Source organism: Saccostrea echinata, unplaced genomic scaffold, assembly GCF_033153115.1.
Source record: "Saccostrea echinata isolate AGI-Se365-2 ecotype Australia unplaced genomic scaffold, CSIRO_AGI_Sech_v1 ptg000030l, whole genome shotgun sequence".
Taxonomy (NCBI): domain Eukaryota; kingdom Metazoa; phylum Mollusca; class Bivalvia; order Ostreida; family Ostreidae; genus Saccostrea; species Saccostrea echinata.
In genome coordinates this window covers 10,775,765-10,802,254 of record NW_026889779.1, presented here as the reverse complement: position 1 = coordinate 10,802,254, position 26,490 = coordinate 10,775,765, and the positions used below count along the sequence as shown (strand labels likewise).

General features: G+C 34.0%; 2 protein-coding genes across 2 annotated transcripts; one reads left to right on the top strand and one right to left on the bottom strand.

The window, feature by feature from the left end:
- The first annotated feature begins 1,231 nt into the window (after positions 1 to 1,231).
- Positions 1,232 to 5,791, top strand: LOC133196327 (aromatic-L-amino-acid decarboxylase-like). Its single transcript, XM_061332235.1, has 13 exons — positions 1,232 to 1,417; positions 1,613 to 1,823; positions 1,958 to 2,071; positions 2,441 to 2,560; positions 2,748 to 2,885; positions 3,299 to 3,442; positions 3,532 to 3,598; positions 3,761 to 3,855; positions 3,956 to 4,023; positions 4,233 to 4,323; positions 4,433 to 4,531; positions 4,715 to 4,816; positions 5,359 to 5,791. The coding sequence occupies exons 2-13, from the start codon at positions 1,623 to 1,625 to the stop codon at positions 5,545 to 5,547; spliced, it is 1,428 nt and encodes a 475-aa protein (XP_061188219.1). The 5' UTR covers positions 1,232 to 1,417; positions 1,613 to 1,622; the 3' UTR covers positions 5,548 to 5,791.
- A 7,792-nt stretch (positions 5,792 to 13,583) lies between these two features.
- Positions 13,584 to 23,265, bottom strand: LOC133197276 (F-box only protein 38-like). Its single transcript, XM_061333236.1, has 13 exons — positions 22,352 to 23,265; positions 21,895 to 22,030; positions 21,253 to 21,383; positions 19,937 to 20,110; positions 19,449 to 19,602; positions 17,841 to 19,243; positions 17,424 to 17,539; positions 16,557 to 16,659; positions 15,704 to 15,894; positions 14,872 to 15,026; positions 14,625 to 14,716; positions 14,351 to 14,464; positions 13,584 to 14,063 (listed from the first exon to the last, which is right to left on the bottom strand). Exons 1-13 carry the CDS (start codon positions 23,187 to 23,189, stop codon positions 13,882 to 13,884), a joined length of 3,789 nt encoding a protein of 1,262 aa, XP_061189220.1. The 5' UTR covers positions 23,190 to 23,265; the 3' UTR covers positions 13,584 to 13,881.
- Positions 23,266 to 26,490: the final 3,225 nt, after the last annotated feature.

Genomic DNA, 26,490 nt, shown 5'->3' with positions numbered 1-26,490 from the left:
AGCTAATTTCATTTCATTACTCGTAGAGTATGAACTATAATGGTTATACCCTTTTTAAAGAACAAATAATACAATACATTGTCTGTTTGCATTTATATATGCAAAGTTTGATATCATAACGATTGAAAGAACGTTATAAGTGATAAAATACAATAATAATATAAACATATATATATGTCGTGATCAAGGTTGTAAGTTCTTTTAAAAAAATCATCCCGATTTGATAACACTAATTTCAACTTCAAAAATTTTCTTATGAACGGTATGATTACTCGAATATTTTGTTGTTTCAAGTCTCGTATTTACTATGTAGTGAAGGTATATATTGCATGGAAGACATATGCTGCATTTACTGAGGTGACCGTAAAGGGATATGAGCCTCTTCTTATTCAGAAATGGCAAAAATCTCCCAAATCAATCCTTCACATATATTTTTATAGCTTACGAAAAGTGATTGGTAAATAATAATCATTTTCAATTCTATATAAGAACTCCGATAATTGATTTTAAAAAGGCACAATTTTATACAAGTTGTATTTGTAGCACTCGATATAAACTTATAAAGGAGCACTTGCTCAAATGTTATATAGACAGAGGGGTGACATTAGTAAAAGAATATGTTTGTGGAGTGAATTGCTAATTTATTCTTATTGTGGAAATAATTTTTTTTTTTAATTATGCTGTTATTTTATATTATCTGTGTGTGTATACCCCACTCAGCTTAAAAATGTATTGACCATTGCAAAGAAGGGTCACACAAGAAACTAATTGTTATTCATAGAAATGGCATTTAGGAACTCGTACGTATTGATTTGACGTCGTGTAGTTTGTTTAATTGATCAAACCAGTGAATGTTCGCATTCTACGATAACAACCTCCGAATCTGAAAAAGAATAGAATAAATATTTCTACATCTGTTGAGAGGAATTATCATGAAAAAGAGGGAATCCCAACCACTCCTGTAACGACAGCTTGGAAAGATTTTTTGGTCATTTTCCCGACAATCAATATACAGTAAAATCGTGTTAATGACTATTTACGGGCAAACCGCTTACAAAATTGTTGCAGTCGCATTCCATTCAAGAAGGCATAAGTTAGCGTATTTTAGTTGAAGTATTATTCACACTTTCATTAGCAGCTTGCATAGTGATTTTTTCACAGATCGTACTAAATATAATGGTTGTGTTGATATTGGCACTAATAGCACAGTGACGAACCTCTATACAGTTACTATTGACGTCCTACTATCGGATTTCTCTCTTGATGCTTGCAATCAAAGATTGTTTAATGCTAAATAAATGGAAAAGGTTTTTAATGTAATTTGTAGTGGATGTAAAATTGTCCTCCATTGATTACTTCGAAGAAGTCAAATACATCAGAGGGGCTTTGGACTTTGTGCTGAGAACAGAAACTGGACGTAAGTCATTACTAGAGAATTCGTGTTTGAACTGAAACGTCTGTGCAATAAATATTTTGTTTTCATGACTATTTTGTAAAATGACACATCTTATTGAAAATATTGTTGAACTTTAATATAAAGATTATCTTACTGTTAGGATGCAAATGTACCAAAACGTCACTTATAATTGGATCGTTCAAATGTTCAAACTAGTATTTCAACGATGAATGCAGAGGAGTTCAGACGGTTTGGTAAGCAGATGGTGGATTATGTAGCAGACTACCTGGAAAACATCAGAGATCGACAGCCATTTCCAGATGTGTCTCCAGGATATCTTAAAGAACTCATTCCAGACAAAGCACCAGACGAAGCAGAAAAATGGCAGGACGTTATGAAGGACATAGAAAGGGTCATCATGCCAGGGGTTAGTTATCTAAAGATCTACAGCATTGTAACGTTATCTACATCTGCAGCATTGTTACATAACGTTTAACAGTCGTGCAAATGTACTTGAAGTTTTTAATGTATTTGTTCTTAAATTTTCTTTGGATCATACAGGTGACCCACTGGCATTCTCCACAGTTTCACGCATACTTCCCCACTGCCAATTCCTATCCAGCAATTGTGGCGGATATTCTCTCGGATGCTATCGGCTGCATTGGATTTACATGGGTAAATAAGTAACTTGTAATTTACTGGATAGATGTAAATTGGCTCAGTATTTCAGAAAACATGTATTGGTTTACAGATCAGGAAACCAATTGGTTCTACACTAGCCTTTCAAGAGTAAGGATAAGTTCGGAACAAAATCTGCGGCAAAATTTGATTAAAGGAGCAATTGTCAATAAATTATATAATCGTTTAAAGTCGTGAAATACATGTACTATGATTTACATGTATATCATTTTCATCTTTGCTAAAGACAATTAAGAGCATAAAATAAGCGCTTGCAATACATGTATATTAAAAACATTAAAAACAATTTTCACAGATACGTGTTTTACTGGTACCATTTTATTTCATTCTTACTATTTGTTAAAGGCTTCCAGTCCCGCATGCACAGAATTGGAGATGGTGGTTTTGGATTGGCTAGCTAAAATGCTCGACCTTCCCGATTGCTTTCTTCATTCCAGTAAAGGTCAGGGAGGCGGGGTTATACAGGTATGTCAAAAGAACATGCGCAGCAGAGTTAGGGTCAATGTACATGATGAAAAATAAAGTGGTAAAAATTGTCTTCAGTTTACTTATCAGTAAGGATAAACTAAATAACTAAATCACTGTTTATAACGGAATAAACAAAGGTAGAATATGTATATATAAATGAGTCTTTTTTTCTTCAAAACTCAAGGGAACGGCAAGTGAAGCCACACTGGTAGCCCTTTTGTCAGCTAGAACACAACATTTACATCAAATTCTTGGAGACAAGTTTAGTCACTCACCAAATGAAGGAATTATTAATAAAATGGTGGCCTACTGTTCTGCACAGGCAAGTTTTCTTAGTCGATCATGAAAACAATTATTTCAAATGGCTAACTCAAGGATCCAGGAAAAATTACATACGAATGCGCAGGATTTAGTGAAAAAAATCACTGATTTTCGAGGGGTGAAATTTTCGTGGTTTAAGGGAAAAAACAATGGTAGAGGATTTGATTTCGTGGTTACAGCAGAAGCTGTAGAACCTCTATATAATACTGTACTCCGACATTTTAACATTTCGAGGGGATGTGAATTCGTGCATTTCTTCATACCACGAAAACAACGAAAATTTAAGCCCCATGAAAATAAGTGATTTCACCGTCCTCGGAAACGGGAAGATTGATATTTTTTTAGGTATATGATTAATTGAATTTATGAGGAAATAAGAATCAGGTAATAATCCTCTTACATTGTTACACACAGGCCCATTCTTCTGTAGAAAGAGCAGCATTAATAGGAGCAGTGAAAATACGGTTATTGGATACTGATGAAAAATACTCACTTAGAGGCGATACGCTGCAGAGAGCAATAGAAAAAGATAGAGCGGATGGACTTATTCCATTTTTTGTACGTATTGTATGTCATGAAATATGTATTCAATAAAGTTAAAGGATTAAGTACAAAACATATATTTAAATACTCTGTATTGTTCAAAGCTCTGCGCAACTCTTGGTACAACTTCCGTTTGTTCATTTGATGACGTCTTGGAATTGGGGCTAGTTTGTGAGTATTACTTGCTATTTTGTTTCGTAATAAAACGCAACGCAATGGAACTTTAAATTGTGAATCCTATTGATTAGTTATGAAGATTTTGAACTAAAATATATCAAATTACATACAAACAATTGATGATTTTTTGTTTCATATTGTGACCTTGATGTTCAGGCAAGAAAGAAGGTCTGTGGATGCATATTGATGCAGCTTACGCTGGCAGTGCCTTTATTTGCCCTGAATTTAGACCTTTGCTTAATGGAGTGGAAGTAAGCATTAAAAAATCGAAACAGTCACCAAACTGGTTTTTAAAAAGACAGTTTCTCACACAGACTATGAAGGTTTTGAAATCATATGTATTTTTTTCAGCATGCAATGTCCTTCAACTTTAATCCTCATAAATGGTTAAATGTAAACTTTGACTGCTCCACTATGTGGTGAGTAGGACGTAGGTTTTTTTGGAAATACAATTGACTTAAAGTTTTTTTCCCAATCTTTCTGAGACATCCGAACATGTATTTAATTCTATGTCTCAGTATGTTGTGCTATATGACAAAACATAAGCATACCATCTTTGCTATACATGTATAGTTTGAAATGTATCAAACCATCTAACTAACCATCCCTTTTCTTTAAATTCTGACAGGGTCCAGGATAGTCGGCTATTGAGTGATGCCTTTAATGTAGACCCTCTGTACCTGAAACATGACAATCAAGGTTCTATACCTGATTTTAGGGTAAAATGATGATAATCATATTCAATTTTTTTAATATATAAATTTTTAAACTCAATGTAGTATTTTAAAACGTATAAAGTTTAGATTATGTGTTCACTTGGCTTTGCAGCATTGGCACATTCCGTTGGGCAGGAGATTTAGGTCTCTTAAATTATGGTTTGTTTTGCGGTTATACGGAGTGAAAGGTCTTCAGGAGTACATAAGAAAGGTAGGCACAAAATCAGTAGGAACTTATTATGAACTATAAATACTTATAGTTGTTTTCGTTTCGGATATGAAGGATATACATTTATAAAAGTACCGAATATCCCAGCCCCCGACTAAAAGTCTTTTTTTAGCTTCTGACATTTAATTTTAAGAATAAAAGCAAGATAAATTTTGTTTTTTCTAGGATGTAAAACTCGCCCATCAGTTCGAAGACTTGGTAAAGGCTGACCAGAGATTTGAAATATTTGGTGACGTAGTACTGGGGTTAGTTTGCTTTAGGTTGAAAGTAAGTATCAGAAAACATAGATTCAAGTCCATCTTTAGGAGGTATACAAAGTTGTTTTGGGTGATAAAGAGTATTTGTTTGTCTGACGACACGTTCTTCAAGTATCTGTTTTGTTTCTCTTCCTTATGTATTAAAAATATTCATAATTAACAATATCCTATGATTTCTAAACTGTTTTCAAAATGTCTTGGAAAATAAATACAACAGAAATTATGATGTTGACAATTCAAGTGATTTCAAGTAGGATTATATGGGAAACACCGCCCTTTGGTATCTTGCACAAATGCATGGTAAGGTGCCTCAATTTTTTGTGAGAAAACTTGTTAAAGTAACAATACCTCAACAACAAATTCTTGGGAAAAATTATATATTACATGTATTGAGGAACGAGTCGTCTGACCTTAAGCAATAAGTACGGGCCATAAAATAGGTAATAATAATAATGTATTTTAATTTTTTTCTACTTTTGCTGGTGTGCTGTCGTTAAACTCTCGAAATTTTGTGTCATGGATTAAAAGTAATAAGGATTATGTAAATTTTAGGATTCAAACGAAGTTAACGAGAGGTTATTAAAGGTCATCAACTCTGACAAACGTATACATTTGGTGCCATCAAAAGTCAACGGCACGTTTTTCTTAAGATTCGCTGTGTGTGCCTCACGGACAGAATCAAGGGATGTAGAATTCGCTTGGAAAGTGATACAAGAACTAACAGAGAAAATACAAACTTAAGGATTCCAGTTGTGTGTTCTTTGAAGCATTGATGTGTTAACTCAAATTACTTTGAAAAATGTTTGTGTTGAGCAATATGACGTGCATAGTTTAAGGATTTGGTTAGATATAATGTATTGTGGTTAGATTCCATAAATGTCTGTAGCTGTTCAGCAGAATGAAATCGTTGATTGGAAAAATGAAACAATTCAAGTACAAATACATTTGAAATAATAATACTTAATTAAAGTCATTGCCACTTCGATTACCAAATTTTGTGGGTTCTTAAAAAAAGCTAATACTCATTGATTAATGCATTTTGTCAAACAACAACTACTTATGTTTTTAAATATGATAGGGCAAAATTATAAAAACGTGTCTATAGAACAAGCATTCTGAGAATACTAGGTAACCAATGTGAGAATCCTACCGGAATGTATTTAGTCTATATCCCCTGAAAAATATCTATGGCAGATGATGAGTCAAAAAGCCATAATTCCGTCAAAAGTCATTGAAGCGGAACGAAGTGCAAATTTGATATATAACTTGTCAAGCTAGATTCGTACACTAAAATGAGCACAATATTTGCAAGCGGCTAACTCTAAATAACAAGTCTGGAAAACTTGTAAATATCTAAATTTTCAAGTCCTAGGGTCAGAATTACGTTAAAATCATCGAAGCGAAACGAAATGGAAACTAGTTTTCCAAACAGACAGAATGACAGACCCAAATTAATACCCACGGAAAGTCAAAGTCTGAAAAGAGGGATCCAGTAGTATTTACAAGGTACGTCGCAAGAAGTCTCCCTAGCTGTGGAATAAGTATTCGTTTAAAAAAAACCTGTGGCCTGCGAAGCGGTACAGAATGAACAGAACAGTTAATTACCTAATATTTTACATTCACAGAATATTATCTTCTTTATTTCTTAACCATTGTCCTATCAGTCAGTAAACACCGCTAAGCATATTTCCCGTACAGATTTCGTGAGCAGTGGCTCTTCCATCAATGAAACGTACAATGACGTACATATCCATAACCCAATAGTTAATCTACTTAATCCTACTTTAAATGATTTTTTGTACAGATGTAAATATTAACAGTAAAATGTCTTTCTTTGTATGTTAGTATTGGAATTCACGTTGCAACTATTGCAGAAAAATCAACATTTTCTTCTGCACTACGAACAGCTGCAACATTAATTCCTGTACTAACAACCAAAGAAAGCATTTTATTGTTTAGATAAACTAATTTATACGAGTTAGACTTACTCGAAACACCAATAACCGAATAAATTTTAATGGGAAAGGATGTACACATGTACTTCTATTTGGTAAATCAATGAAATTCTTGTGCAGATTAAGAAAAAATAAGTTTATTCATCATGTAATTGTGTAAATGTTTGCATCTCAAAAAGTAAATGAAAGTATAAAAATGCTACTTTAGTATTTTTAAAAGTATTAAGAAAGATTTACATTATTCTGCCATTGCATACAAAACAAAGTTGTGCCGTGTGAGCAAGTGGTTACATTTGCCGGATACCTCACATTGAATCAACTGTGATCGGCTGAAGCTGATCACAATAATATTCACTATATTGTGAAGATTCTTTGGTATATCATTTATGTCCGTTACTTCGGGAAATATGATCGATCCCAGGCCCGTAGCAACTTCCCAAAAAAACACACATAAAACAAAAAAAACTAATTTACTGTCTAAATCCTAGAATTTGCCAGTGCTCGACCTTACAACATTCAAAAAAGGGGGGTAGCAGGCATCTAAAGGTAGATTTACTATAGCAAAATACTATACTCGGAAAAAGGAGGGGGAGCGCCCCCCCCCCCCCTCCCCCGCGTTCTACGGGCCTGGAGTCTGAACGCAGAAAATATGGGGGGGGGGGGGTTACTTTTGAACCCTTGATTGATCCTAGTTTGAAGATCAATGTGTTAATATATTTGGAAAATTGCAAAAAGTAATGACGTTAAAAGTATAAATGATATTCGTGAGTAGTGTAAAAATCAGTAGTAAGTAGGATACAGAAACTATTAACAGACGACAAAAAAATATGCCAGTTAATCTCTTTGGCAACTTTTTTTAAAATAAAAAAAATATTTTTTCAAAATGCGTTGATTTTTTCCAATTTTAACGCACTTTGACAATTTTTTTAAAGTTCATATTTTTTTCAAAGTGCGTTGCTACATAGGTTCATTGTTTACGTTGCTTTCGTAGACAAGAATCTATGTCTCATCACCGATTACTATACACTTGATAAAATATTTTTTTTATTTTAAAAAAAGTTGCCAAAGAGATAACGTAAAATATCAGTCTGATTAAAATAAAGTCTTCCACTTGCTCCTTTACTTTGATATCAATTTTTTACCTAAAATTTGCAAGAATATTGACGAAGCCGTGCACATTAGATGTATTTTTCAAAGTGCGTTAATATGGTGGATATTAACAGGCACTTAGCAGCGGGGGGGGGGGGGGGGGGGGTGGCCCCCAGCTTTTTTGCAAAGACCTTTTTTTACTATTTGAAATGTTAATTGAAAGGTCGGTTGGCCCCTCCACTTTTTGTTGTAGAATAGTCAAATAAGGGGTTTAATTGTAGTAGTGTTTGAATAAAATTTGGTACTGAAAGAAGATGGAACCTACCCCCACCCCCCACGAAGTAGGATTTTCGAGTTTTTTTTTTTTTTTTTTTTTTTTTTTTTGGCTTGTCAAGTTTTTTTCAGGTAAGTTGAAATTTTTTTCTCTGGCTGCCCTCCCCCCTCTTACTTTCAAAAAACGTCCCTGATTAAGACACTTTGAAAAGAAATATTTTTTGTCAAAGTGCGTTAACTTCGTCCCAAATTTAACGCACTTTGAAACATTTTTTCAAAGTGCGTAATTTTTCAAAGTGCGTTGTAAAAAACGTAGGAAGGGTCACTACGCTCGTTAAAATTCAACCATAGTCACTGTTTTTAAGATTGTAAGGGTATTCTGGTAGATTTTTTGCCCCCGAGACAAACTATCGCTGGTGAATATAGTGCCTTTATCAGGGATGGGGTAATCGTAATCGAGTAATCGTAATCGATTGTAATGATTACTGTTTTTCAAGTAATCGACAGTAATCTGTAATCGAAGAGATTTTCGATTACTTGTAATCGTAATTTAATCGATTACAGCTAAAATTTTCAATGTAATTATAATTACTTTTTCGATTACTTTCGATTATTTTATACATAAATGGATGTTATTTTGGAGAATTATTTCCAGTCTGTCACACATAAATATCAAATATATAGTGTAATGTTTGGATTTCCTAACTTTTTCATCATAAGTTTAATAATGTTCTCAATAAAATCTGCATTATAGACCTTCTGGTCTAGTATTAAATAATTCAGAAATGTATTTCAACCATTTATTAATAAAATATACAGATTTTTCGTGTGCATTTTACATTTGACCAACTGTCCTCTTGCTGCATGTCCTTTTTCATATTTCAGATGTTGAAAAACTTTGTCTTGTAATAGAAAATTATAAATAGCAAAAACAGAATTAAGTGCTGTATTAAATATAAATAATTTGGTAAATAAACTACACTGTACTCAAAAAAAGAAGATGGAAATACTTATTCATATCTGAAAATGTTTAAACAACTTCAAACTTGTGTTTTAGTAACTTTAAAATTTGCAAAATCATTCTCATGTTTTCATTCAAAATTGTAAGGTTGCTTTAATATCAGTGAGAGCTAGGTTATAAGTGTCTGTAAGAGAGGGAGTAAGCATCACTGTGTTTGCTTATCTTAATTGGCTAATTAATTGACTGAGACATATCCCTGATTGCAGATAATGAGGTGTAAACTGTGAACTACCTAGTGTTTAACTTTCATTCCGTTGAAGACAAACAATATTATTAAAAGAATTAATAGATCTCAAAACACTTATTTCAATACAGAATGAAATTGTGCTACATGTATTAGTTAAATTACTGAAAGACACATTTAATTTACATGTTTATTACTAACAGCTCGTTCTAATTTACTTATTTTTTTGAAAAAGGCACGTACAGGAATGTTTAACATGTACTGTCAACATACGGGCAGCCAAAATACTTCTAATGAAGTGCCCGGTAATTCACAATAAAATATTAAACAATTTTTTCAACAAGTCAATAAATATGGAGGTTCAGATCCAAGGTTGAAAGGAATAATTAATTCCTTGGCATATTTTATTGTGGAACCGTGTCTCCACTTTCCATGGTAGAGAATCCCTCATTTGGGCATTTAGTGAGAATGTTAGCCAGAATTAAAACCTTAAAAGAATCTGCACTGAAACTGCAGGAACAAATTCAAACTTCAGTGGATAACATCAACATTTACCATTTAAATATTGCTTTGATATTTGAAGGGATAAAAACTTGGAAGTAATCGATTATTAATAGATTACATCTTCCAAAGTAATCGATTACAATCGATTACAGGACAAAAATGAGTGTAATCGATTAATAATCGATTAAACAAAATTCCTCTAAGTAATCGATTATTAATCGATTACATTTTTCAGTAATCGTGCCCATCCCTGGCCTTTATAATCTAGTTACCCGTAGCTGGAATCGCCAAAAGAAATGGACAGAAAGTTATGAAAAAGCAAGATTGCAGAGATACGGTATAACAGTATCTTCCAAATTCTTCCTCACATCCGTTACTCCCCCTGATCTTGTCCCAAGTGATGCCGTTCGGGGAGTCTTTTTAAGTCTGATGATGACGTAATTGGTACGATAATGAGTGCACTAATATATTGGGGCTTTCTAAATACGACGAATCACGACGATACAATACGAGAAGTCTCTGACGAGATTGTAGCTCTGCTGGTGTGTACATAAAATAAAAGACTAAGGCAGCTAACTCTTTGATCTCAGTCTCACTTTTAAAAAGAGAATTTACTGTGGAAAAGTGACACAGAGACAGAGTTTATTTTACTTGTATACCAAGTTTATTTAATTCATACCAAAAACAGTGGGAGGAGTGGCATTTTGAAAAAAAATCTATATTATCCTATTTTTAGTGACATTTGCAATACTGTTCATCGAAGTCAAAACTAAACATACAGAATCATGTACATGTATCGTAGTCAAATGTATTTACTTCGCGATCGGGGGGCCCGGGTTCGATCCTCGTTCGCCGCACCGCGTCAAAGCTAAGTAAGCATAGGTAGGAATGTTCCTTTGCTAAGCACCCGGCACTAGAATTGAATGTCACGGGTCTTTCGGATAAACTTAAAAACCGAGGTCACGGAAGGAGTTGGCACGACAAGGAACCCTCACTGCTCAATGGCTCAAAGTGCCGAGTAAAGGTCTAAATTTGAAGCCCTTCACTGGCGTACGGTGACGTCTCTAGATGAGTGAAAAATTCTCAATTGGGATGTTAAACAACATACAATCAATCAATCAACCAAGTCCTAAATAAAGGAAGCTCTAAACACTGCTCGCTGAAAAGCTCTACTTCCAAAGTGATTTTATGCAATTAGAGTTATCTGACATTTGATTTAATTAAGGAATCACTGTCTAGTTAGTAGAGTATGCCAGGGCATCAACGATAGTTGGAAACGTGGGATAATTTGCATAACGGGCGAAGCCCGTTATGCATAAATTATCCCACGTTTCCAACTATCGTTGATGTCCCTGGCATACTCTACTAACTAGACAGTGATTCCTTATATTTCCATTTCATTTTGAAATAAAATTGTAAATTTAGATTTTAAAAATGTAGACTAATAGATTTAAATTACACGAGGCCTCACATGTCAATTTCAATAGTCCCCGCCCACTGACGTCAAACACAAAGACAGCCGCACGAGAATTACATGCATATTAGGCCTCCTTAGAGTCGGACACAAAGACAGCCGCACGAAAAATTACATGCATATTAGGCCTCCTTAGAGTTAGACACAAAGACAGGCGCACGAGAATTACATGCATATTATGCCTTCTTAGCTACTGACCTTTCGCTTGGCAAAATTTGCATTCCGTTAGAATGATCAAGAAATCAACTTTCCTAACTTTCAAAGAGATATCACAGAGAAAACAAATAGAAATGGAAATATAATGGAATAAACGGGAATCTACATTCTACAGTGAATGAAACAATTTGAAATAGATCAAGTTATTCTTAATAATAAATTAAACAGAGAGGAAATACTTGAAAACGTTATTTGCATGTATGTTCCACATGTGATTTCTGTTCAGCAATACTCTTCGAACATTTTTCCTGAAGCATTTTTCCTGAAGAAAATTGACAGGAACATTTTTCCTGAAGAAAATTGACAGGCATCCTTTGCTGAAAATGAACTACTGGTATATAAAGTTTTTGACGACACAATTTTCTCAAAGTCCTAAAAAACATTCTTCATCTATGGCATAACCATTCATCTAAATTAAAAACCGATATTTAGAATTCTTTACCTAGCGTAGTCTACTTACTACAGAGTCTTATTGAAATCGTACCAGAACTGGAGGAGTAGGAATATTTTGGAAGAAATTTACAGAAATTTCTATTTTTTAGTAAGTATGTTACACCGTTCGTCGCTATCAAAACAGATGTAAGGAATTATGAATCTTAGTATAGTCTATTTGTGTACAAATCTCATTGTATTCAGACAAAAATGAGTAGAAGTGGTGTTCTGAAAGCTTTTACCAGAAATTGTTGTTTATAGTAACCATGGCAACACTGTCCATAGAAATCAAGCATGATACGGATACAGAGAATTATGTATTTTGTTGTTGTCTTCTTGCATACCGGGTCTTATTGAAATCGGATCGAAACTATAGGAGTAGTATTTTGAAAAAAAAATCCAAAGAAAATGTTACTTTAAGTAACCATGACAACACCGTTCGTTGAAATCAAAAACTGATATGTAGAATTGTGTATCTTAGTAAAGTAGGCATTTTATGAGTTGTCGAGGTTGGATATTTTTTTAAAACTCTATTGGGTAAAGACCAAAAGAGCTTATGGGTTTGTAAGGTGTGCGTCGTCCGTCCGACCGTTTGTCTGTAAAGAATTTTTGAAAACGCTATACTCCATCTTCAGTTTTGGCCTGATTTTAATAAGACTTGGTAGACAGGTTTAAGTGTTCTTTTTACTACAGAGCTTCCCTTTAAAATGACGCATTCTGTCATTTATTTTCAGATGCCTCTTCTTATAGGATCTAAGGACGTTAAATCAATTCAAAAGTTTGAAGATTAAATCAAAAGTGGCAACAAGTTTGAAATTCCAGTGGGGTAGTCATGACATTAAAATGCAAAATGTATACAAAAAATTTTTTTTACTTTGAAAAAAATTTTAAAGAAAAAAAAACGTTCATCTAGAAGTAAAAGTCACGGCTTCCGGACAGTTCATTAAACGTTAAATGCATGAAAAGTTGACTTTTTTTTATAGCAAGGAAATATAATAAAACTTAATAAAATACACATTTCAAATATACCCAAGAGCACAGATTAAAAAAAATCTCTTTTTCATGATTCTCTCTTGACAGCAACATGTACAATTTTAATATGATTCCTATTAATTTCCAGGATTCAAATGAGATTCCAGGGTTACCGATTCCAGGCTCCCACTATTTTATGAAAAAGACTTTTGCTGTTAACATGAAATTTAGTATGGAAATCTTCATATGAAGGCCGGTTGCCCCCGCCCCCCCCCCCCACCCCCCCTCCTCGTATTTGGTCAAAGAGAGAGGGGGTGTGTGGAAAGTTTGGTCCAATTTTTTGTACAGAATATTCTATTTACTGTTAATTTAGTATAGAAAAGGGCCAGGCCCTTTTGTTTTCGATGGAAAAAAGAGAGTTTGACCCTTCACAACCACCACCAAAAAGGTTTAAGTCGTGTTTTTTTTTGTTGTTGTTGTTTTGTTTTGCTTTTGAATTACTTCTGGTACTTTTGTTTTTACCCATGGTTGACAGCTGTTTGATATATTAACCTGCAGTAACCTGCACGACTGCTGGAGAGAAAGAAAGAGAGAGTAATAAATCAAATATGTACAAGTATTATTATTATTGAATAATGAGAGTTAGTCCTCTCTTCCAAATTTTATTAGACAAAGCTGTGTACAGATACAAAACTTTTACGTAACAGATACTTAACTATAGCTATTTTTTTTGGTTGTAATTCAAATTTGGAGTTTAGATCTTCAATTCAATTGAAATTGAAATGTGAACTAAAAACTGTGATAAATTCAATCATATATAATCTTACGAACCTGTGTAATATTAACAATATGCTATACACAAGAAGCAATAAACATAGTTTTCTCAATATCTATCACACATCAGTTTACAACAGCCACTAAATCTACCCCATAAAATTCTGCAACTATTTTCTTTTTAAGAAAATTCTGGATCATAAGTAGGAACACCATTAATGTCACTCAGGTTGATATAAATAATACAACTGTGTCGTCTGACCTTCATCCCAGCACACCACTGATCAGCCATTTCATCCATGATGGAGTCCAAGGCTGAATAAGCACTGTAGTGACCCTTGGTGTTGGGACAGTATATGCCTCCTATAAAATTATTTATTTGTATACATAATGCATATAACACGATTACAGCAAACCTGCCTCACGTTTATACAGCAAATTGATTTTCATTGTTGTCAAAACTGTTTATTTTTAACTTTGTAGTATTAAAGTGTGTTGAACTGTATTGTTCTTTATTTCTGTGGAAAAAGGAAAAAAAAAACCACAGAAATTTTCTTTTCAAATGTATAAGTATTTTATACTCAGCAGTTGTTATTGAGGAAAGTGGTTCTGCTTAAGCCATTATTGATGCCTGATGCTTGATTACTTACGGGCATGGTCAAAGCGGTGTATTTGATTCTCTGGGAGCCTTGGTTTCTCTTTCAGTATCCTCATTAAGGTCATGTCTGTCACAATCTCATGACAAGTTAGATTACCATTTCTCTCTAGAATACAAACCAACCCAAAACATGTAGTTTTCCAGTCAAAAATAAAATAAAAATTTATCAAGAAAAGTGTTATTAAGGAAGCAAAAAATCAGAAATATTCTATCCACCTCTTACGGAATGAATGTAGTGAAAGGTATATGCAATAATTTTCACTGACCATACATCCTGAAAATGTCCCTGCCCCAAGGATAGCTAGGTTTCCAATCTTTTCTGCTCCATTCCAGAAAACTGTAGACGTCAATTAGCTCACTACAAAGAATCAAAATACCAGTTTTAAAAACTAAAAAATGGCCTCTTATTTAGTTTCCTAGTCCTTTTGTACTCATGATTTAAAAATATACACTGCCTATTCATATGATTTAAATTTCAATTACATGTAATCCCTTACCTGGTTGATTCCTTACCTGGCTAATGGTGTAAGAATTTCTCCCCAGGTGAAGACTCTCATGTGATTGTAGGAACTATTACAAGCCTGGTCATTGTAATCATAGATGATACAAATATCAGATGGTATATCAGGACTGGAAAACAGCAGGTGCTCAAGGTTTCCCTTATCAATCTACAATCATTTCATTTCTTTACATTAGCATGATATCGGAGAAACATTAAAGTTAGATTAATACACAGAGTTAAGAACCATGATGGTAATTTATTGTTTATAAGTTCCTGCTGTATACATCATTATAGTTAATGGTAATGTCTATGGATGTCCAATTTTTGCTAGGTTTAGTTTAGGTTACTGAAAATCACCCCAAAACAACAACAACAAATTTGAATAACCTTTCTTTGGTATTGTCATTCAGAGCATAATACAAAAATGGATGGCATAGAAATTGAAGTACTACCTTTCAAGTAAAATAGAGAAAATAAGAATGACAAGATCCAGATCTAACAAATTTTGCACTAAGTATGACTGACTTGTAGTAAAAGCTAGCTATATTCTCAAAGAATAAGGTTATTGACCAATTAACAAGGACTTTTCTTGTATGAAGTGAATTTGAGAAATGGGTATATAAATATTAGCACAGATAAAGTATCTGTTAGTTGCTTGCCAAGGAATCAACTTTCAGACAAAATGCAATAATCATGAATCATGGGAATACCAGTAATTGAAAAGTTTGAAAATGTAAATCAATGAATTGCTACAGAATATCAAGCAATTCTTAAGGATAAACAGTTCATAACTATTAAGATAAACATGTAACTAGCAAGTTTTTCACAAAAAAATGTTGATACCATGTGCATTGGTCTAAGAAATAATGCTTTGTTATATCTTCGAGCCTGGCCATCTGCCAAGGTTTCCTCCTGAAGAGCCACCTCATAGGCCAGGTTCTCCTCGGAGAGTTTTGGACAATGGGTGAATTCCACTTTTCGAATCTTTGGAACTGCATTAAGCTTGACCTCTTTTAAAACCCTACATGCATGACCTGAAAATAAAATGACACAGTAACCCATGGTTGCAATGAACGCACTTATAAAGAGTTCAGGCTCACAGCAAAGTGATTTTCATTCCCTGTACTTAAATTAGTTCATCCCTTTATTTTAAGCATCTTTTTCTGTACATGTAGCATTTACATGTAAAATATAATTTTAGTTAAATTCATTTCTGAAAGAGAAAAGGACCAACAATTTGCAAACCAATCTTCATGCAGCAATGGACTGATCATTACCAGGATTTGTCTTACCTGAAAGTTTATTTCTACATGCAGCAATGAACTGTTGTCTTACCCGAGATTGACTTCTACATGCATCAGAAGATCCATTATCAGGATTTATCTTACCTGGGAGTTTATTTCTACAAGCTGCAACGAACTGTTGTCTTACCTGAAAGTTTATTTCTACATGCAGCAATGAACTGTTGTCTTACCCGAGATTGACTTCTACATGCATCAGAAGATCCATTATCAGGATTTATCTTACCTGGGAGTTTATTTCTACAAGCTGCAATGAACTGTTGTCTTACCTGAGAGTTTATTTCTACAGGCTGCTATGAACTGTTGTCTTACCCGAGAGTTTATTTCTACAAGCTATGAACTGTTGTCTTACCTGAGAGTTTACTTCTACAAGCTGCTATGAACTGTTGTCTTACCTGAGAGTTTACTCAGTTGTGGACATTCATCAAGAACCAGACAGGTTATGCCCACATTGTTTAGAGACAGTGATATCAGAGAATTTGACTTCAGTTTTAGGATCTAGAATAAAAAGTTGTTTGTCACTAAACACACACTGTTATTACATAGTCATGTACATGTCTGAGGTAGTGTACAATTACAAAAGGCCTGTGAATCACATTGCTCACCCGTCTCCCTATTGTGGCCCCACTCTTGGCCCAAGAGATCATGACATAACTGAACTTGAATTCATATTAATATTATTAATCATAGCCCTGCTGTTTTTGAGAAAAAAATTCCAAGATTTTTTTTTCCTGTACCATATTCCCTTGAAAAATACTGATCCTCTATTGTGGCCCAAACCAACCCACGAAGGCTTTGATTTAAACAATCTTGAATCTGCGTTACCAGAGAATACTTACATGGTAATAAAACTAATCACTGTCCTGCTTTTTTGAGAAAAGGATTTTTAAAACAATTTCTACATATTCAAATTAGAACTTAGAGCATAATTTCAAAAAATTTGAATCTACACCATGTCAGAACTCTTCCACATAAGTTTTATCATTTCTGGCCCAGTGTTTCTTGAGAAAAGGATTTGTAAACCCCACCAAACTTCCACTATTTCTTATTATCTTCCTTTGAAAAAGCTTTTGAAGAAACTTGAATCGCCTTTGCCTAAGGATGCTTTTTGGCAAGTTTGGTTGAATTTGGCCCAGTGGTATGAAGAAGAAGTTGAAAATGTGAAAAGTTTATGGACAACAGACACTCTTTGATCAGTAAACCTCACTTAAGCCTTTGGCTCAGCCAGTCAGTTATCTAAAAACTCAATCCGGTAGTTTTACCTGTACGTGATCCTCTTCTACTAAAGGATCTGCGGTGCTTGTGCACTCATCTCTCATGTTGGACTTTGGACCTTCATAATGCCCTTGTTTTGATTGTCTTCCTCTTCTTTTCTTCCCTGAAACAAGCTCTAAACACTAAATAATATAACAACAAGCTCTAAATTCTGAGGCACTCACATATATAAAATTCTCATCAAATACACTCAAAATTATACAAGTAAGCTCTCAACTCAAAGACCAGTCTTGGATTTTAATACTATCCACAGTAAAACTATGCTGAAAATGGTTTTTATGCTTCATGTTTGATTTCCAGGATTATTTTTGCATAATTAAGAACAGGTACCGGTACTTCCTACTTCTCACTGTTTGGTTTAAACTGGTACTGACATATTTCCTCTAATAATTTTATTAAAATACCTTTTCTTGTTGTGGAGTCCTCTGCCTGGGACAGACTTTGTCTGATTTCCTCTGGTTTGGCCTCACAAGATTTATCTACCTTTTCCACTTCCTTTTCTTCTTTTACTTCCTTTTTCACATCACAGGTGTCAGCACTGTCCTGTTTTTCTAAAGGACACCATGTACTGTTTTCCATTGCCTTCTTCTCTTGATCTTTATTTTCTGTTCCATGATCACTTAATTTGTCTCTTTGTTCATCACTATGACATTCACATTTACAAACAGGTTTCCTCTTTCCTTTACTTTTTCTGTGCCTCAATTTTCTTCTTTTAGAATACTTTCTCTCACTTTCACTTCTGTTGCACAGACATTTTTGGCATTGTGAACTATCCATCTGCATAACTTTAGCATTAGATTCAGCACCATCCTCATTCATTTCGCATCTTTCTGATGATTCTTCTGGAATATTTTGGTTTGTTTCAAGTTTCCTTCGTTTTACAGGTGCACTGTGTACATTTTGATCATTCTGTTTGCGATCAGTTGAAGTTCTATCAGATTTGCCCGAGTTATGTCTTTGGTGCTTAACACAACTTCTAGTTGGTCTCATTCTGGGTGTAGGTGAAAATGGAGCCCTCTGGATCTTTTCACTTTTCTTGTTCATGCTACATGTATTTTCAGGTAAACTCTGAGAACTACTTGTGGCATTGTCATTCTTGATATCTTCTTTTTCACACTCTTCAGACTCTGAATTATTGACATTAGATATTTGCTCACTTTCATTCACTGCATTGCATTTCTCATTTTGTGGACAATCTGAGCTCTCTTCCATATTCTTAGAAATCTCCATTGATGTTGTTGGTGCTGAAGTATTACTGTTGTCAGTATTAACTGTTTCACTCTCATCATGCCCATCCAAATTCTGCACCATATTTTCCCCTTGAAAATCGTCTTCCTTCTCTTTATTTTCTGGCATTATTTCCTCTGAAGCTTCATCACATGCATCTTCATCAGCTTCATCCCTTCTATCGACTGCCACCTCATCAACTTCATCATGTTCCCTTTCATTATTCTGATTGTCATTATTTTGATTGATTGGAGCATCATTCATGTCATTGTTTTGATTGGCTGGAGCATCATTCATGTCATTGTTCTGATTGGCTGGATCATCAATCATGTCATTGATCTGATTGGCTGGATCATCATTCATATCATTGCCTTGATTGCCTGCAGCATTGCTTCCATCATTTTGAACATTCAAGTCATTGTTTTGATTTGCTGCAGCATTACCTCCCTCATTTTGATTGGCTCCATCATCCTGTACATTGTTGTTATTGACTACTGGATTTGCTGGAGGGGGGTTTTGGTAATGTTGATTTAACATGGCAGAGGAGAGTCCCATACCTGTCCCAGCACTTAAGCCAACCCTGTAAATATTTATCAAATGAAAACTTTGTTACTGTAGATATACATGAACATCTACATCAGTTTTCTGTAAAAAATTATTTTACTTTTTTATATCCCTGATATGTGAACTAGCTGCTGTGAAAAGCAAAGTATTTTTATGATACCTCTTGTTATAAATAAATTTATCAGGGGCAGTAGAGCTAAAAACTTGGTTCTGAAATGTACCTTGAGCATCCTTTTGGTGGCTCCCTAAACATTTGTTCTAGATAGAGAGTTTGAAGAGATGGAAGGGTAGGAATGAATTCACAAAAATCTTCAATTTTCAAAGCATGACATCTTCTCAATGACAAGTCAGTCAGCTGATCCCAGCAAGTTAGACCTGGGGAAAAAAAATTACTGTTCACATCCTCAAATTATTTAAACTGACACATCCATCTCATATTAATTTGAATGGAAATGGAAATGTTAGGAAGTGAAATGAATTCATTCAGTAAGTTCAAATTTTAAAATATTTTATCAACATTTTACAATGCTTTTTTCAATTTCCATACCTGTACCAAATTTTCTCCTGAAACATACATTTTACATTCACACTTGCATGCAAAGGACAGCATGCACATTTATTTCATATACATGTATTATCATTCACTCTTCTGACAAGGGGTAAATCAATGGCAGTTTGTTGTCCTAATGATCTGATGAAGTTTCTTTACCTTGTGTGAACCACTGAGTAGGCCTCAGTATATGAGGACAATTGTAGATATCCAGATGTTTGAGTCTAGGAAAGCATACAGCCACTGCTCTCATTCCAATGTCTGTAATGACTGCTGGTGCCTCCGACACATTGGCCAAACCCTCCACAATCAGATCCTCATTGTCCCATTTATCTAACAAACAATTTCAGGAAAAATAAACCAATGCACATAAAAATTGTAATTGTGAATGTTTCCTTCCTTTTTTTCATACAAGACAATTTCCATGTTGATTTCAGTGATACAGTTATTATACATGTACACATGTATGTACCAGTCTATGCGAAAGACATCGGACCGTCTGACCTGACCAATGTGCAATGCCTCTGGTCCGATGCATCATTTTTAACACCGGACCAGAATGTCCGATGTCTCAGCATCCTATTTTGAGCTTTACTATTTTGATGCAGAGTCATTCAAATGTTTGTTATAAGTAAAAAAATATCGCACAAATCCAAATACATAAATGAATTGATTAAAACCGCATGGACCATCTACAGTAATAAGATTATCTTGGTTCTGCATTTTCACGTATTTCACTTTTTAACATTAGATTTTTCGGTCTGACAAAATTTGCTTCGGTCCTGCGTGTTCATTGATTACATAGGACCGAATGTCCTGTGTGGTCCAAAAAACTTTAGCATAGACTGATATACTGGATAAAGTATTGCTTTGAGAAAAAAATTAACAAAACAGTCATCCACAGTCAACATCATAATTCTATCAATAATTCTGACATTTGTCCAAATCTCAAAATCCACAATATTCTATTTTTTTTAACTTTGTGAATATAAAGTCTATAAGTTGGAAAGTAATTTTAAAAATTATTTCATTTGATTGTCATATCAATAATACTGATCTGTTGCCCTTGATCTTTAATTTGTTCAACTGGCCAAAAAATTTAGAGGTGGTTTCCTTTAATTATCCTCCACCTCTGTAGTAAATAACTAAAATATACAATTATCAATAGAATGGAAGGTACAGAAGTACGGTGTACTGCATTAAAGCACTGACAAATGAACAGACAAACCAGTGAACCCAGTGTTTACTGTAATATACAATCTGATTAAAATAAGATTTTTGTTACACTCCAAAATTCTGATAGTCGCTCTGTACATTGACTAACAGAATTTCGGAGTGTAACAAAGATCTGATTTTAATCAGATTGCTGTATTATCTTACTGGATTTTGGTAAATGTTCTAAAAAGTATGACTCTGTTCAGGTAAATTAGAATTTTACTAATTAAATGTGAAAGAACACAATGTAACTTTATTACCTGGTGCTGGAAAAGAATCAACAAATCCTAGATGTAGTGTATTAAATGAAGGAAAAGAGACATCTGCCATCATCAAGGCAACAAATAGATTGTCTTTGGTCAGAGAAGGCTGGACACTTACTTCCTCTATCCTGAAAAAAAAGCTTCCCTGAATGTGTTCTTGTAATTTATTAAATTATATGTTATAAAAGATGCTTATATATTTTTGATACTGATAAGCTGAAATTTTAAATACTTAAAGCCTACAAGAAAGAGAAACTGCTTAATTAATACAGATAATAAACTTTAAATGTCTTGCACAATACCATATAAGTGGAATTTTTAGCGAGATGCAAATTTAGCGATTTGTCCTTAAAAATCAGTACTTAATTTTAACGAGAAGTAATTTTAGTGATTTTATGGTGAACAGAAAGATAATGGTAACTTCTTATGTGGGATAAATTGTTAGTGATATGTAATTTTAGCTATCTCAACACCCTCGCTAAAAATGCCAAAATTGAATCCTCGATAAAATTTCTGCTTACATGGGATCGGTTTTCATTAACTAGTAAGCTTAACCATGTTAACTGCTTTTAATAACATATATATTTTTATTGGATTTTCACCTTTTTTTAAACTGAAACTTGTCATTTATAAACATACTTTTGAGCTGCAGTTATAATAAGGAACCCAAGATCCATTTCAAGGGCATGACGGCATGCTCCAAATCTGATGCAGCGCAACTGGCGAAATGCATTCATCTGCCAGCTATCTTGCACTACATGATGAATAAGGCCCCCTAAAATTGTAAAAATGGTAGATAAATGTCAATGGTTTCATGGGAGTAATGCACATATTTAAAAATGAACTATATAATGATTTCATTGAAAGTTTATAACTGACATTACTTTCAAGATCAATCTTTTAAGTCTCATATGCATGTACGTGTATAAGGTTTCTTTCAAATAAATTTAATACTTCACTTGCATAAATTAATAAATGTACTATTAATTCAGTAGTCATAAAATACAATCATGTATTACAATGTATTTATAAAGAACAAATGTCTTGCAAAGAAAAAGGGCTAGTATTAGGTTTGCTTCTTGGTACTAGTATTTACCAAGGAAAGGAACACGTAGTAGCTCAAGTCGTGAAAGGTATCTGGAGCTTGCAAGACTTGCAATGAGTGGGACATACTTGATGGCACTAACAGGGCCGGAGCAATGTGCCATAACAAAAGTCTGCAGTTTTGGTGCCATAAACTCACTAAATGGATGCGACTCATGAAAGTGTACCCAGCGAAGCTGAAGATGCCTTAAATTATACATTTTTGGTAGATTTTCAATAACAATGCCATTAAGATTCAAGGATGTAATTTTTGCATTCTCTGCTAAAGTTAATGAAGACGAACAATTGATAGGAAATGTTCCATTCCTATTTTTAAACGTTCCAAGAATTTCTAATTGTGGAAAAAAGTCCATCATTGCATGAAGAAGCACAACATCTGATATTTCAATTCCTTTCAAATTTTTGCATTCTGACAATGCATCAATGATTCCTGGAAGTGTAAGCATGTCAGCACCACGCTGACGTCTCAAGGTCATAAATCCTGGATGAAATCCGTAAAGGTACTCAACATCATGACACCTCTTCAAGAAAGATGTCAGTGTACTGTCGGTCAAGGTGTCGCACATCCAGCCGTATATATCTCTCTCTGACATGTCAATCTCTTTCTGAATGCGTAAGAACATGGACACAGCATTTCTGAGTTTGTGGTTCATGCAGTCCATTCTCAGTATATATCTAAGGGGTAAATATCCAAGAATGAGGCAAATAACTTCCAGGGACAGGTTTTGAAAGTAATCTTCATCGCGTACGCGTTGAACTCGAGTCATTCCATTTTCAATGGTGGAGGTTTTCTTCCTCGAATGAGATCTTGCTAGCCTTTTCCTTTTCATCCTACCAGCTCTGAAAAATTATACAGTACAAAGTTTTTAGATATTTTTCACTTAAATAAACATCATGGATCAGTCCTTTGGGATAAGGATTCTGCTTGTCAATCACTCAATCAGTCAACTCAATGTTTTTCTGCGCTGGCTACGTACCGGAATTGGAATGATGAAATGTAAAATATGGAGTTAAAACGGGAATACTGTTTACTCCGGATCGAAGTCCGTTCTGTTCATGTTGTTCGTGTTATGTTTTTACAAAAAAATGAACGTAAACGTAAAACTCTTATGCATGTTGTTCATATTTATGATATTTACTCTTTTTGTTTTAAAAGAAAATGAATAAGGATTTTATTTTAAAAAACATTCTTTTAAAAATTACGAGTCACACTAAATTGCATTTATTTTTATATGGAAACAAAGTTGTGTGAATTCATTTTTTTCAAGTAATAGATTCTGGGATTAGAGTAAGTCTTAAATCAGAGCAATGTTCACCTTGTGCATGTTTACTTCTGCAGAACAGCAGGGGGAGGGGAGGAGTCCATCCCAGTCAAACTAAAAAAGAAATCTAACCCAAAAATTTCTTGACAAGCAAAAAAAAAAAACAAAACAAAACAAAACAAAAACAAAAATAAACAAACAAAAAACAACCTAGAATCCATTTACTAAACGTAAAAAACACCTTTTTTTTAGTGGTGATTGTGGGGTCCACAAGTCGTAGGGGGTGGGTGGGTCCAAAGTCATTTTTTATTTGCTTCAGTATATATACTATTTATAACTCTGCAAATTCCAGGGGGGAGTGGTCCTGACCCCCTCCGACCCCCCCCCCCCTCCAGATCCGCGCATGAACAGCAAGGCCATGTTATTCATAATGATACTGAAGGATCCCAAGGACGTGTTGATTCAAGTTAGGTTATGTCATGAACTTTTGGGGCACAGCTAGGTACTTGAAGTTTTAAACATTTTCTTTTAAATTAAAAAAAAAAACATAAAAATTAATAATAATAGAAGTTTTAAACATTTTCTTTTTAATTAAAAAAAACATAAAAATTAATAATAATAGTTTTTTATTCTAGTATGGACATTTTTAATGAAAATGTTTAAAACGTCAATTATCTAGGCTTTGGGGCCAGAGTGGGGCGACAATATTAACTAAGAATTTTTTAAACAAAAACATATTGTAATGAAGAACAGAAGGGCCAAGGGACTCATGTAATCATTGTGGCCCATGGACGTTTTTTTTCTTTTTATTTGCTTGTCCAAAAAAAAAAAAAAAAAAAAATGGTATCAATCCATCCCCATTTTGAAATTCCTAGATCCACCATTGAAAAAGCAAATGTTACAGATTGTCAAAAAAAAAAAAAAAAAAAAAAAAAACACAACAATTTATAAAACAGAATTCATAATTCTCTAGTCTTCGAGCCTTTGTCCCCAGTCCCTGATACAATACAGCTTCGCCAATAACTCGATTTTGTGTACTAATCCACAGGCACCTGATTTATGGATGGCATACCCCCCCCCCCCCCCAAACACACACACGCCTACACCTTCTGAGATTTTTTTAACGACGCAATAACTTTTCAAAAACACATGAGTTCCTAGCATTTCATACACATTCTGGTATAATTTTACTCCATTACGTCTAGTGCCTGTGCGCTGCACTGGATGTGAGGAGAGAAAGGTTGTAAAGAACATGGGTGGATACGGCGTGGGCAATGCCTATAACCTCAAATTCAAAACTCATTATAAAACTCAAATTCAATCCATGAATTAAGTATTTAGGACGACGTCCTTATTATTAACAGTTATGAAATTATGAAAAACAAATTTTTTCTGCGGAAAATTCTCTCGGAAAAATTCTAGCTTCTACGGTAAACAAAAATGCCTTTGTTGTTTCTGTGGGCGATTGAACCTAAGTAGTAAAAATCCAGAGTCTCTAGTAAACCACTATGTCAGTTATAACAGTTCTCATAACAGTTGTCAGCATTTTTCTTGTTTGTAACATGACCCTTAAATAAATGGACTTTAAATATTTCCAGGAAAGATATGAATATTATGTCATAAAAGTGTACATATATTTGTAAAGTGGATCTTTTGTCATATTTTTTTAACCAAAGAATTAATAGTTTTACACAATTTTTGAAGATATATGCTTTAAAAATGGAGCAAAGATCCACTGATAAAGGAAAATGTGTTAAGAGTATGGGAAAATAGTAGGGCTGTGTGGTGCACTGAAAACTCCGGTGCATCGTGGTTCAGACTATTCAATTGGTGCACGGATCCAGAATTCTGGAATTTGGTTTGATTTGGTTCAAAATTTACATAACAGGTAAACAATTAACAAAAATGGCCGCCAATAGGAGATCAAAACTACTTTTTATGCTGATTGTGCCAATTTGAAGTCAGTGATTTAGTTTTTTTTATTTCACAAACACCTTTTCCTTTTACAATATTTTATTTTTTTAATGAATTTTATGTTTGTTATCCTTAAGTAAAGGAGTTTATAAAGCAGCGATTATTATTTTTCATTCATGATGAGAAATATTTAGACTTTTTTAAAGTTAATAATCAAATAGAATTGAACTCAAACCCTATCATTCTGAACCAAAACCGAACCGAATCGATTGAACTCTGAATTGTCCCAGCCGTAGAAAATAGTCGTTTTTGCCATCTTTGATATTGCATGCTTAAATAAGGCCATCTTTATAATAATGTTTGTTTGCCCTCTCCAGCCTCAGAGTAAAAAAATTAGGTCTGTAGCTAGGTGGGATTTTTTTTTCGGAAAATTTCAACATATTTGTTGACAGATTCAGGGGGAAAAAAGTAAAAAAAAAAAAATAATTTCTTGGAGGTTAAATAGGTTTTGAGTCGGCCCATTTTAAACCAGTTGGCCAGGAGAGGACAAACAAACAATTTTTTTTAAGATGGCCTAACATAAATACTTAAAGAGATTGTAACGTATTGTGGATTTTAATTGTAGTACATGTATATATAATGGTGTATTATAACATATATGCACAGGGAAATTTTTTTATGCATGAGATTAAATTTTCCACTTCCTTTGTCCAACCATGGGGATTTTTCTCTGCTTATTTGCCCATGTTCTTTGAAACCCATTCTAATATTGCAGGTAAATGTGAAAAGAAAATGATCTGTTTTTAAAATAAAAACATGCAATTCCCCTTCAATCACTTCTATATGACCTTCTGTGCAATCAGTTGTACTTTACTAAAGGTTTACCAATATTGGCAATACAGGTATTATGAAAATATATATATACAGGAAAAAAATGATAGCGCAGAACATGTAG

Excerpts from the sequence above, each read along its gene's own strand:
- LOC133196327 (XM_061332235.1), top strand. The coding sequence starts at position 1,623 with ATGAATGCAGAGGAGTTCAGACGGTTTGGTAAGCAGATGGTGGATTAT. Across the intron at positions 4,324-4,432 it reads GTTCTATACCTGATTTTAGG|CATTGGCACATTCCGTTGGG; the intron begins GTAAAATGATGA and ends TTGGCTTTGCAG. Across the intron at positions 4,817-5,358 it reads TAGTTTGCTTTAGGTTGAAA|GATTCAAACGAAGTTAACGA; the intron begins GTAAGTATCAGA and ends TGTAAATTTTAG.
- LOC133197276 (XM_061333236.1), bottom strand. The coding sequence starts at position 23,189 with ATGAAAAGGAAAAGGCTAGCAAGATCTCATTCGAGGAAGAAAACCTCC. Across the intron at positions 22,031-22,351 it reads ACTACGTGTTCCTTTCCTTG|GGGGCCTTATTCATCATGTA; the intron begins GTAAATACTAGT and ends TTACAATTTTAG. Across the intron at positions 20,111-21,252 it reads TGATTCTTTTCCAGCACCAG|ATAAATGGGACAATGAGGAT; the intron begins GTAATAAAGTTA and ends ATTGTTTGTTAG.